Source organism: Pezoporus wallicus, unplaced genomic scaffold (assembly GCF_028554395.1).
Source record: "Pezoporus wallicus isolate ANWC-B61680 ecotype Strahan unplaced genomic scaffold, APGP_CSIRO_Pwel_v1 contig_7866, whole genome shotgun sequence".
Classification (NCBI taxonomy): domain Eukaryota; kingdom Metazoa; phylum Chordata; class Aves; order Psittaciformes; family Psittacidae; genus Pezoporus; species Pezoporus wallicus.
In genome coordinates, this window is record NW_026636013.1 from 1,877,724 (window position 1) to 1,892,104 (window position 14,381).

The window sequence follows — 14,381 nt, forward strand, 5'->3', positions numbered from 1 at the left end:
CATTAGGAAAGCTCGGAAGTAGAGAGGGGTGTTAAAAAACAAAGTCTGAACTAAGACTCCATAAATGTAAACAGTTCTTTCATCACAGTTTTAGTTTACATGATAAACAAAACTAAGCTAAGGGAAACTAAGCCATATATACTGACCTCTCTCCCCCACACATCTCAAAAAAAAAAAATCAATAAAAAGAAAATATAATTCTTGAAAAGGATACTGCTACCCTGCTATGAGACAGGATTTTAGTATTTTTCTAGCAATAGAAATCATATCATTTGAAAGACTGATGGTGTTTGTGGAAGGTGGAAAAATGGTTTCTTTCTTCTTTTTGCACTTTACCTCACGACTCAGCATTCTCAGTCCCACAGAACAGCGTCTGTCAGAATGGTATATATCACTGACAAAAAAATTAACATAAACAGAACCCAAAATATAAACAAGTCTGCAGATGGAAAGAGGAATTACGAAAACATCCCTGGGTTACAGAGGGATGCACGGACAAAACCCCTTACAAGATGCCTTTTTCAAATATTTATCCAATTATCAACGCATAAATGCCCAAACAGATGATCCACTGGCTCAACATATAAAAATAATTCATTAAGACAATGATGCTTGAAGGGAGAGGTTTATTACACCTCCTACAACTTTTTGTTTCTGAGCCAGTGACCAAAGCAGTAAGAAAAACCTTAATCCAGAAAACATTTACAGCAAATATAGTTTCAGGTTCTGAAATGAAAACCACAAGGTATTTGTGCTGCTAATTAAAACACCATTTGATTCTCCTCCCCTCTCACCTTCTAGAGATGACTCTCTAGCCTTGCAATGGCATTTTCCATTCAGTAATGTTTAAAAAACTACACTGAACACAACATAATCCTAAATAATAATTAATTTTTAATTACATGGTATAGAATACCTTGCAAACAAAAGACACTCATTAAGATTTACTGGTAAGTACTGTATTTTTTGGCAACCTTGGAACAAAGCAGAAGAAAAAGCAAAGAATTATTCTATAACCATGAGGGAAAGAAACATCCATCTAAATGTAGAGGATTCATCTGGCAAAACTTAAACTAAAGAAAAAAATCCACACAGCAGATTTTTTGTTTTTTAATTCTTAGTGCAAGAAACATAACCAAGTTAATCACAGAATCAGTACTAATTAAGAATATGGAAAATTCTCCTATACAGAGGTAGAATCCAGTGCACAAGGCTAAAACGATATTCAATAGTCTAAACAAGACCGAGCCAGGTTTTACGGAATCCACTTTTTAAAGTATCAGACTGTATGTACATACATACAATAAATAGACTATACAATCTTTAAAGTAGTTTAATAAACTTCACAAAAATTATAGTTGATGCATTGAGATCTTTACATAATCCAAAGTTCATATCTCCATCACCCAGAAATGGATAAAACCAATATTCCTGATATCAAGTTAAATGGAAAATAGTTTAGCAAAGTGTTGATAAATCAAAATATTTTACATATTTTAAAGCCTAAATTTATGCTTATAAAGGATGAGTTTCAAATGCTCTGAAAATGTTCCTTTAGATACTATCTGTAAAGAGGTTTCAAATGCTGTAATTTGCATTTGTATTGTTATAAACACTTTCCTTACATTCCACATTCAAGGGGAAAATGGACTTGGATACTCACAGTTCTGATGCATTGGCACAACAAGAAGTGATGAGAATGAGATTATTTTAAAGGCCCAAAGGACGTCAGGAGAATTTATGGACAAAACCTTCATGTCTCAAACTACACAAATCACATTAGAAAGTTAACAGGAAACTGTTTGGTATTACTACTTCAATCCTGTCAGTGCTTCTCTGCCTGGAGGCATCTGATTAGCATTGCACTGGAAGTTAAGTGTGCAGCTCTGGGCCCCTAGGTTTGCTACAAGCCCATAGGGCTTAATAAAACAAATACGGAATCTTCATGGTTTACCACAGTAGTGCATAAATCAGGGCCGTCTGTTGCTATTCATTTCAGTGATAGTTACCAAGAAAGGATTTCAGGGAACTGAGAGTTTTCAGCTGTTACCTGTCTAAACTGTGCAAAAGAAAAAAAAAAGGGGGGGAGGGGGGAAGGAATCACCCCGGGAAATTATAAAAGCAAATGCTTATACTGACAAGTTATTTCCTATGAAAGGTTCTTACAAATTCCAAGGGGGCAACAGCCACGGTAACAGGGAACTAGTAACAACAACAGAAGAGCATAATAATCAGAGTTGAAAATTATGTTCACAGCTCGTTTACTGTTAATTTCTATAAGCACCTAGGTTGAGGAACATGAGGGTTTGTATTTTAGTTTCAAAACCAAATCTATTTGTGACAATTATCTCGTTAAGATTTGCATCCTGCTCTTCCACAGGGCTTCTCACTGGAACAACTGGTTTGCTTTTTTTTTTATTATTTTTTATTTTATACAAACAGACACTTTGATTTAAAGTAAACATATAAAAATTGAGACTATTGCTTGCAACAATGGACCTGGAGGTGACGGAATGAACTAGTCAGGCCATACAAAACCAAAATAATCTCCCTCAGAATGAATTCTGCTAAACTTCTAACGCTATGAAAATCTGCAAAAAGGATCACAAGATCTGTTGCAAATTTCAGAGATTTGGCCCAAGTCTTATCATCATCATCTGAATATTTTAATAACTGTATCTTTATATTAAGGAAAAATAAATGATTCCAAGAACTCAGGAAGGCACACGCACCCAAGTATACTATAAATAAAACACATCATGAAATTACGAAGATCTTCTGATCCCTGTACACACTTTTGGTTCAGCACTATGGTCAAGTTCTCTCTTTTGAAATACAATAAAAGGCATACAAGAAATATAACATATGCATAATAATTATGAAGAATAATGCTAATAAGACAGCTTACAGAGAAAAGTGCAGTGAAAAAACCCAACACTATTTATTCAGGGGCTTGTGCTACTGTAAATACAGACTTCGTATTTCTTGCTGTGCAAAGGGAAGAATTTATCCTGGGAAGCAGCAATGAGGAATGAAAAAAAAACCAACAAAAAATAAAAAAGATATTAAGAGAAACCTTTATGATGGAACTCTCGCAATTTCATTCCTCTAGCGCACAGTCATCTGACTACATGGTTTGTTTTCATGCTGCCATTTCTCTTCATGAGTACAGCTGATTAGAAAATGGCACAGTTCCTACATGTATTTCTGCCTCTACTTCATTTTTTGTTTCTTCTTCCAAGCACCTGATTTGCTGTTTCCTCATAAAAAGGTTAAAGCTGTTAGCGAGAGTGAGAAAAGAATTGTTGCCCATCTTCTCTCCCGAACACGGCTTTCTCCATTTCTCCTTCCACTAGGTATGTACTCGTGTGCTACACAATGGGGAGGCACTGTAAAGGCAGCTTGACAGATTTAAAAATAAAAAAATCAAAAGTCTTTTTTCTTTAGCCCCCTCCCCCCGCCCCCAGCCCACCCCGAAAAAAATGGATGGATGAAACAGTAGTCCATAGGAATATTCCAGTCTCCTCTGTTAGGAGATAATAGCGGGGGACCATCTAACCACAGTCAGATTGTCAGCACTGACTGACCGTTTCTTTGCGGCTTTCCTGAAGTCCTTGTATTTATCTTCACACAAGCGGGAAATGGCCTGTAAGACAAAAGAATGAAAAATGGCACTGACCACAGCTCTGCAGGTAAAATAAAACTAAACACAAGTTTCCACCTACAGGTAGAATTACAAACAGGCATTTCATTAAGCTAAACATGTGAAGAGCTTCTCCCCATATCCTCTTTCTCATTTCATTAATCTCAAAAGAAAGGAACATGCTGACATTGCACTGCCCATCACAGCTGCTTCTGAAGGACACTGAGCATATTCCAAGCCTGCTCTTCACAAGTTAACCCTCACAAATCTCATCGAGGGAGCAGACAGAGCTTACCCACTGCTATATGGAAACTCATACATAGCACTTCACTGGGACAAAAATTGTGGACAACTTAACAAAACAATGTAAACATATTGGAGAATGCATAGAGAAGACAACTTTTAATTCTTTTATTTCCTAAAAGTAATTATATTTTTCTCTACTGATAAATGGTCTGGCAGAATACTCGCCCTACTTTGCTTACAGAAACATTACAAGACGTTTCCTCGCATTTCAGAAGGGGTGACCTCTGTGTGATCATGCTATCTTATAAGATGCCAGTGGGGAGTGTAACTCCTATTCAGAGTAATTTAATTTGTGTTAGAAATACACAGAAATCTTAAAAACCTTTTAAAGGCAAAAACATTATTCAAATATTAACTCCTATTATACTACACTGGAGTTCACATTTTATGTTTCTTCTACTGTTTTTAACTGAGTTTAAAACAAGTATTTATTATAGACCTCACATGCACAGGTACACTGTGCCCTAAAACAGCAGGTCTATTAGAGTTCATATGGTTAGGACATGCTATGGTCGGCATCAGTAAGAATGTTAACTGGCTTCAAACATACAGAACTGCAGAGAAAGCTCACTGCAAGGAGCACTCAAAGTCAAATACAAGAAAATAAGATGAACTAAACCAATACTTTTATTTACTCAGAAATGCTTTTAAATTGTGTTTAAGAGAGGCTGTTTAATAAAAAGCACTGTACAAACAAAGCCAGTACAAGTGCCAGATTATAAAACAAGGCAATACAAACAAACAGCCTGACTCCACTGATCATCATTTTCTTTCTTGATATTTCCTTCTATAGCACAGCAAGCTGCAGCAGTGAATTTAATTGTAATAGTCCTGCATAAACCAGAGGCAGGTACGACAGAAGCACAAAACACATACACCTGAGAGCAAATTCACCTCATGCTTTGGTTAAGCAGGCCACAAAAAAACATTTTATTGAAAGAAACAACAAAACCAAAGCAATATAAAACCCACCAACAAGAAACCACTTGCTACTTTTTAGTTGGAAACTGAATTTCCTTTTGTTAAAGCCATTCTTGAACATTCTTGGGTTTTTTTGGTGCACATGAAGAGAGCAACAGAATAAAATAACACAAATATTCCCACTGCTATGCAGAACATAACTCACTTGAAACTGCTTAATAACATTTTATTAATTTAACCAGGGACTCAATAGACTAAGAAAGTTCATGCAATTCAGTCGGATTTGAAATCCAGTAGACAAAAAGTGTTTAATCATGAAACTATGTGTCAAGGCATGGCTTGGCAAATAGGTGTACTGGGGTAGAGCTCAGCTTCTTCCAGCTGCCAAATAAGGCTGTTACTTTAGGCACCAAACAGCCAGAGAAGGTAATCACTTCAAAATTGCCTGTTTCACAAGAAGATTTCTATTCTGGCACTTGGTCAGACAACATGAAATTTTGCTTGGAAGTGGCACTTAGTATTTGGCATCTCTAGGCTCTGGTGATTAATCATATGGATAAGAAACACACTGACTGATGTATCCTGGATCTAAAGATGCTTCTTCATTTTCAAATAATTTACAAAATTGACATTTGGAACCTATTTGGCAAGTTATTTAGTCAACTTTAGCATAACATACGGGGAAACAAGACAAAAGCAGAAAATTGTAAATATTTATTCCTGTTTTTCAGTTAAAATAAATCCAAATAGCTTATAGACACTTTTCTGTCATCTGATATTTCTGTTGCTTTTATTGCTAGAAAAATAAACCAATTTTTGCAAGGGACCATTTCTTACATGAAATCAAAAGATTCTTAAACCCAGATCACCACTCAATCATGTGAAATTTTATTGCACTTGACTGTTGTATCTGTAATTAGTTAGAAAAATGCATACGCATATATTCTTCCAAAATGTATGTGCACACAGAACTAAAAGTCAGTTCCTCTGCTGAGTTACATGACTCTAGATAAGTCTCTGGAGAAGTAAGAAAGGCAAAAGTAGTAGTAGCAGCACAAATTTTGGCTGCATGCACATGTTTGTGCAGGGCAGGAAAGCAGCAGGGCTGGCTACGGCTTTGCTGCTGGGAATGCACAAAGGCACACAACCGCGAGTGCTACAACACCCCCCAAAAAAGGATAAACCAGAGAGAACCTAGCAGGGACAGACAGCAGTAAATTGGGAAGGGTTATACATAAGGTAAATGTGGGGAAAAAATAAATACAAAGAAATCTCTAGAACAACTGGAAGTTGTGATGATGTGGGCTCAGTTGTGATGATTTGTGGAGAATGAAAAGAAGAGCAATTAGGTTACTCCTGGCAAAAGAGCAGGGGAGTTTTGCTCTCCACTTCTTGGCTAAGAGGGTTGTGAACACACAACAGGCAGGCTTGCAATCAATCACTGCAACAGTAAGAATATGGAAGCACTTCTCTACCTTGTAACTTACATATTTTTCCCCTTTTTTTTTTGTCTGTTTGATCTCTGAGACTGTACTTCTTTAGGGTCAAGAAAATACAGCACGTAGTTGAAAGTTTGAACTATGTGCTCACTCTCACTATCCTAACAATAAAAAGCTCAGACGACATACTCAAATTGGGAGTGCACTAATGAATGCTCTTACAAAATCTAGCTTTGAAACAGGCACAGCGCTAAGATCACAAGCAGAAAAAGGGTAGGCACATTTTGTGGACTTACCCCAAAGAGCAGAATCTGACTCATGTTTAGTTCAGTACATGAGAGAATAACCAGGTACAAGAATAAGAAATTACAAAATAGTGGATTAAGGTTGGATATCCAACAACTTTTTGGTAGAAAAATCTCCCATATTAGAAAACAGTTCTCAGGAGAAGCAAAGAAAGCCTTGACATTTGACATAATTAAAAGGAAGGAGGAAACATGCTACTACGTATGCTGGTTGGAACAAACAGCATTGGCAGGTGGACAGACTGGATGTCCTAATGAAATGTTATTTTCCATTTTTAACTGGCACGATTTCACGCAATGGGATAAAAAAAAAAAAGAGGGGTCATGAAAATGGTTTCTGGCTACTACGTGGACTGGTATAACAAAAATCAGGACACTTTTAGGCCACAGGCTGGTGAAAATGAAGAAAAAAATACCTTCTTTTAGTTATTTAAAAGACAAAGCTGCTGCTTAAGTGTTAATTGTGGGAACACTGAATAATGAAAAATGTCCACTGTAGATGCTCCAGTAAGTGGTGTAATTTTTAACATGAACTACAACCTCTTATAACACCTCTAAGCCGATGGATTTTGTGCAGCATTTCCATTTGATAAGGAATGGTATTTACTAGCTTTGTCCTTGGTCTTCCTGGGATTGTTTTTTTCATCATAGGTATGCCAAGGTTATGATACCTGCAGAAATAGCAATGCAGATTCTGCCATGCCAGATCTAATACTCCTGCTTTAGATACATAAAATAGCTTGAAAAATGCGAAAGTTGCAAAAATGCGTTATAATATAACCATTCTCTATGCAAAATCTTTTGTGATCTCCAGTATCAGTAAATGTTGTTTTACATCTTAGGACTGAGCAAGGTCCCTTTCGTTTACCACATACTGCATACACACATTCACTATGAGTCTGTTGTCTTCCATCGAGGACTGCAGCTTTTCTCTCAGTATCAAAAATATCACAGCCTGTGTGGTACTACATCTACTCCACTTGACAATCCAGGCAACTGTTTTAAAAACAGGGAACTCTTGGGCTGAACAGCACATGAGAGACCTAGAGAAGAGCAGCAAATGCATTTTGATAACTCTTGGCAAGCTAAATGCTTAACTGCACTCAAGGAACGAGGCTATAAATTATGCTGTCAGCTAGTTTCAAGGGCACACTACTGACAACCAAATACTGCCAGGGAACAAGGCAGTTCCCTTCCTTCTGGCCACAGAATGGAGGGAAGGAGGTGGCAGACAGAGTTGATTTCACAGCAGATACTCTTCCTCTTCCCTGAAGAAAACATCCTCTTTGACTAGCAGGTTACTCACAGCCAAATTCTGTTGGCAGCACAAAGCATCCCCAACATGGAAAAAAAATTAATATTATGGATTTACTGAAAAATATTCCTTTCTTTCTTTTTACATATGCTCAGTTAGTAGAGAAGAACCACCAGTATTCTTTGGGCATTTACAGTAATTTCGTATTTCTTTTCTTCAAAGGTTTTAGGTGCTATCGTTCTTAACTTCATTTGAAACCTGCTGTTAAACGCAGTATGTGACATAGACTGACAGTGCTGGGAAACTGTGCACTAAATTTCTTCTAAAAGTAATTAACTCAATTTTAATATGTGTAATGGCACTTATTATCAAGACCCCTATAACTTAGTAAGCCAACTCATTTACTATTACAGTCCCGATTTTTTTTTAATTCTCTTCAACAGAAACAAAATCTGATGCAAATTTACATCATGCTCCATACACAGAATTAAGTTACATCCTTAAATTGGAGCTATCAGTGAAATTTAGAAAGAGTATTTAGAAAGAATGAGAAACACAACTTATGGAAATATGCTTTGATTCTTTCTCCACCACTTTCTGTTCCCATTACAGTCACAAACAAGTCAATTAATCTTCCCACACACCATTTCCCCCCACAAAAACATGTAGAATACTGCCTGCCTGGTTTACAGGAGGACTTGAAATTTCGGAACATGCAAAGCCACAGTGCAAAGCTGTTACATTAAGATGTGCAATGTTAAAAGCAGTTAGCATCTAATGACAAATTTCAAAATCAGTAATAAAATGTGGACACACTCATGCAATAAAGCCCTTATTTGAAAAATTTCACTATCAGAAAGCTCACGAAAACCAGATTCCAGCCTTGCAAAGTGCTCACAATTAGCCCATGATTTTAAACTCCTCCCGTGTCTGTGGAAATACATAGTGCCCTGCCTTTCACAGTCCACACCACCTGACATCATGCTTTCTGCACATGGTATATCCAGGTCTCATAAGTATTCATGATTTATCCACTAAAGACATGTGCTCCTTTCTGTTTTCCCATTACTGAGAAAAACATCACAGGAAGTAACAGACTTGGATCCATCTGAAGTGGAGCAACAGCAGGTAACAAGCACATGAATAGTTATTTTCAGCAATGCTTGTTAACATTCTGTCCTTTAAGGCAGATAACCAGTTTTAAGAAAGCAAATGAACACACAAAACCAGCCTGTGAACAGAGCCATTGTAAAACTTGTGGATACTTTAACAAGGTCTATTCAGACAACTAGAACTGAAAAAGAAATGGAAAGCGAGACAAGGTAGGAAGCAAATCAGGCCAAAAACCTGTCCTCATGTCCACGAATACCCAAAGCATTAACAAAACAGTTACAGAAATAGGGACACATGATATTAAAATATCTCAGGGGAATATTTCGGAAGAGACGGGAGAAGATACAACACAAAAATTCCAAATCACCCTGTATGTTAATTGCTGAGCAATCTAAAAAGAGTTTTACCTCAAGTTTATATGCCCTGTCCCTGCTGAGGGGCTCCAAAGGAAAACTCAGGTTATTTGCTTCTGCCAGGGAACGCAAATCAAAATAATACTTGGCATAAACACTGGAGGGAACATTGATATTGAACTGCAACAGCTCAAGAAACTGGCGTTCCAGCTCATTCCTGTAGAGAGAAGATAAAATGTGAAAATATTTCAGTTTGCGCATTCTGAATGTAATTTACTTTAAATTGCAAATGATATAAACCAAGTTAATTTCTTATTCTTGCCAGACACAATAACCGTAGCCTAAGGTTAGACCTAGTCTACCAAGTTCTAGCAGTATACATATGCCAGTGAGGAATACAAAAGATGCTACACCTTGCAGCTGCTACTGCGGTGCCAATCCAATCTAGACACAAACTTTTGCTAGTGGAAGGGCACCTTTATCATTTTAGCTAAATTAATCTTGGAAAGAGAAGTTAAGCAGGAAAAAGAATTCTTGTCATTTCTGCTGTACCTCCACTAGGTGGATCTGCACACACAGCTATGCAAACACGAAATGCAGAAATGCCCTAGATTTGTCAGACATCTCTCTCATAAATGCTGCAAAGTACTCTAACACCTAAATTACTGGGGAACTTATTTACTCTCCTCAGCCTTTCACCATCAATCATTTAGAACTAGTCACGGGAAACCTGAATTTTTCAGCATACTGTCTTATCTTCATAAACAGAATAAAGCTATTTTTCCCTAGGCCATGCAACCAAAACTCACAGTTACTCATTTACTTTTCAGTACCTAAAACAAATGTGTTTGTCAAAATACGTGATAGGAACAGAGGCCTTATTTGAGCTCCCACCCCGAGAAAACTGGTATAGCAATATCAAATACACCATTACATTAGGAAGTATGTTAAGAAATAGGCAAATCAACCAAACTAAGCATTGGAAATTTTCATAAATTGCATGGTAACTAGAAATCCTACATAATACTTACGCAGGGACATATATGCTCAAAACAGTGATTTCAAGATAGGAGAAGTAAAAAAAAAATCAATGGGTGGTAAAAGCTGTACATGTCTGCTGAAGAGTAAAGGGACTGCACAGCTGTGTCACCAGCAGGTATTGACTTACTACAATATTACATTTAAGTTACATTTTGACTGCAGTGCAAGCATGCAGGCAGTTGACAATAGAAAAGGAAGGATATCAGGATAACAAAAAATATACTGGTACAGTAGTTTTTCAGCACTGAATTAGTTTTCTTATTCTCACTCTTTACTTTTACATCACTTAGAAAATAATCATTGTCCTTCCTCACCTTCACACTGTGATGAAATTCTATGTTTACATAATGATAAATATTAATTAACATTAAAAGACTAACTAAAAGCTGGATATAGACTCTCTGGCATGAAATCACACTGTTGAAGATTCAAGCTTTTAAAAAATCCAAATGAAAAAAATTACATTTTAAAATGTCTATCAATAAATGCAGAAGATTATCTTTAAATGTCCTTTTATACCACCAAGATTTTACTTTCTGCAAGCTAAACCTAAGGGTCTATGTTAACTGATAACATAAAGCCTATTTTAATGGAGAAAGATATCGGCTGTACCTCTTTTGAAGAGCATCCCCAAATCTTTAAGAAAAACACACTGCCTCCGATTCTTACTATACCTTACCTCCCAGATTTGAAGGTCAGATCAGCAGACTAACTACAGCTGAGAAAGAACAAAAGAATACAGGTATTTCTTCTTCAAACTAATGTAACTTAACCAACTACCATAGCCTTCTTCCCCCATACTTTTCATTAGATTCCTTTACATATGCTTTCCTCTGACCACTTCTATAATTCACACAGAAATTCAAGGTAATACTATATACATGACTACAGATACTGCACTGCAGCTCTCCGTTAGCTTTTAGCCACAGTTCAATGTACTGCTGGTGACTCAGAAAACACTGAAGGTCTGCATGATGTTTTGCAAGATGCACTTATGCTGAATGATTCACAGATGTTGAAGATTCTGACCTAGAGTTTTTCCTGCCTTATTAATAGAAAAAAATGAATGTACCCATCTTATGTAGAACTAGACACCGCAAAAATCATAATACTGTACTGTCCCAACTACCTGAAAAATTATAAAGGAAAAATCCAATCCACACTAGAGGTAGGAGCTGAGGGGAAAAAAAAAATTGTTAAAACTGGCAACAGGAATATAAACGTCAGGTCAACAACCACCGAAATCTTTGCTGGAGAATTCACAAGGAGCCCCAGACACAAAGCCCATGAGCCATATCACCAAATACCACACAGAGAGCACAGGCTCCTCAAAGGCTTCTGGTTTTGCAGTTTGTGAGAACCCTACAATCTTTTAAGAACAGATTAAGAAGCTAAAATCTTTGAGGCCAGGGACTCATCATAGTTTGTCTTAGGGAATGTGGAGTGCAGAAAGAGGGCTGATGTTAGCACGGGTTTGCCACGTGAGTAACGGTGTTATATAGCTCAAGTGCAACTTCTAACAGTAGCACCATCTCTGTGCTCGTTAAAAACAATAACCTCTTCTTTTTAGTTTCCTTTCACACCATGACAGTATGCCTCATCACCTGCCTTCAAGAAAAGCTCTGAGAATCAGCATTTCAAAACTCATAACCATTCCTGATTAATACTGTCATACGGCACAGTCAAACCTGTCAGTCTGCTTCAAGCTGCTCAACACTCTACCTCAGCTCAGCTCCCAGCTTCAGAAATACTTTAAAAGCTCCCAGATTTGCCTTGGAGGAGCAGTGAATGGAGGGAGTCCCTTACTGCCACTGAATACCCAGAAGCATGAGAAAAGGATCAAGGGAAAAGTAGCTTAGCAAAATCATTCAGGAAACACTCAAAGCAGTCAAGGAAGAATTGTCAAACTGTCCTGCATGGAATAACGTAGCACGCAGAAATGCGAAGGGCCTGATTTTAGCTTCTTGTCATCTCTACTGCCCCTTTTGTTTTGGAAATCTATTCTGTCGGGGTTATGTCAGAAAAGAAGTAGCATCAACCATCCTTAAAGCAGATTATATATTTTAAAACAGATAATGAAATGACATTATATGGTATTTCCCACTTCTATTTTGAAATGGCAGTTTTCCCCCAAACTAATGAAAATACCTACAACATACCACAGCAACACAGGCTTTGCATTTTTCACTTTGACTCAGGGAAAAAAAAACACAAAACACCTTATCACAAATTGCTTGTTAATACAAGATTCAGAGATAACTCTTCCAATACTTGAACAACGACAGCTACTCACAATTTATAAGTTTTATCTAGCGGTGTATGAGCATGCTTAATTTAAAGCTATCAGCTGACTCCTAACATTCAACCTTTCCCTTACAGATCATTTTTGACCAGCTACAAATCTGACGAACAGTGAACTATTACGAAACAAAATGAGGGCTGCTTTAGCAAAAATGCTTGGCCTTTCACTGCTTTGAGACTGCAAGCTGAGATTCAAAGAACATTCTGTCTGCCCAAACATGTATTCTCATCTACTTCCCTCCTCCCAGAGTGGTTATCCACAGCAAACTCTCTTCAGTGGCTGTGGTACTGACTTAAGTGACTTAAAGTAGGTACAAGTCTCCATACCTCTCATTACAGATACTTAGCTCTGCTTAGAAGATACTGTGCTAAAACAGCTTTTAAATAACGTTGTTGTTAATGATTACAAAAAAAAAAAAGGGGTGCACCAGCAGACTGAAAACGTCACTCTCCAAATGCACAAGCCACAGTGGCCTGTCAAGGTACCTTGACCTCCAGCACCATCCCAGCACCAACTCCAAACTGCACCCCTTGCAGTACTACTCTTGCACACACACCAGCTCAGGTAAGGGCACCTCAAAAAGCATGCATGGTACGTGACTCAGCCCTGAATGTACAGACGATACAAACCCCAGGCTCTTCAGCCAGTATATGCAATACCTGCTGAGCAACTGACCAAAAATATAAGCGCTAGAATGTTTAGTGAAATTAACATTCATTTTAGTAAGTATTAATTATGTTTATTCTTATTACAGATCTTTTTCTTACTGTTGGAATATACTCTTAATATGACCTTGGAATATCCAGGCAGACGTCACAACTCTCTACACTGTTACAATATGCACTTCCTAAGAATGCCATCAGATAACAGAAATGGAAAAACTGAAAATTTACCTTTGCAAATCAAAATACTACATTTTTTAGGTCCTGGAAATGAACTTAGCAGGAATCAGTGGGGAAAAACCAGCCCAAAACCCCAAAAGTACTACTTTTGAATAATGGCAGTAAATAAGAGGGTGATCATCTAATGGTCATTAGGATCACAACATGGTGTGATCATTAGGATCACATGCAAGCTCACTGGATGTGTTTGGGTTTTTTGTCAAGTCACACATTTAAATCTTTTCAGGTCTTTTTTCATCACCACGCATGAACATCCAGTGGTAAAATGCACTTCAACCAGAAAGCAAAAATAATTTATATCTTCTATGTAAGCAACTGTCAAGCAGACATCATGCCATCTATCAGCACCCACCATGTTTAGATAAAATGAAAATTTTCAAACTTCATATAATTTATGAGAGGAATTCCCGACCCCTTCATGCACACAGATCTTGGCACTCATTCACAAAGATAAACATACTGCACTCACATGTCTTCGACTGTGATATCTTTCAGGATCTGGCAGTAATCCACGTTCCACACTGCCTGGTCATCCCAAACTTTGGATGCCAGTAGAATTGCACCCAATACAATTCGCTTCCAGTTTGCTGGACAAATATCTATCTCTGCATAAGTTAAAAGTCTTTCAAGGTATACCTGTGGAAAAACATTAAAATTGAAACTCAAATTTATTTTGCTATTAAGTAGAAATGAAAACTATTTCCATAAACCCATTCCAGTGATTTTAAAACAGTAATCTGATCTCAAGACGATTCTGTTATAAAAGCTGTAGGTTTAAATACATATGCTTATGCCAAGCTC

General features: G+C 37.3%; 1 protein-coding gene across 4 annotated transcripts in view; it reads right to left on the reverse strand.

The window, feature by feature from the left end:
- Window positions 1-1,091: 1,091 nt before the first annotated feature.
- Window positions 1,092-14,381, reverse strand: part of CCNY (cyclin Y) — a 121,950-nt gene continuing 108,660 nt past the window's right edge. For all 4 annotated transcript variants that reach the window (XM_057398868.1, XM_057398872.1, XM_057398869.1 and 1 more), the window contains 3 exons: window positions 14,050-14,216; window positions 9,390-9,552; window positions 1,092-3,646 (listed from right to left, as the gene is read on the reverse strand). In XM_057398868.1, the coding sequence (XP_057254851.1) occupies window positions 3,530-3,646; window positions 9,390-9,552; window positions 14,050-14,216 (447 nt within the window). In that variant the 3' untranslated portion in view covers window positions 1,092-3,529. The remainder of the gene's footprint in view (window positions 3,647-9,389; window positions 9,553-14,049; window positions 14,217-14,381) is intronic.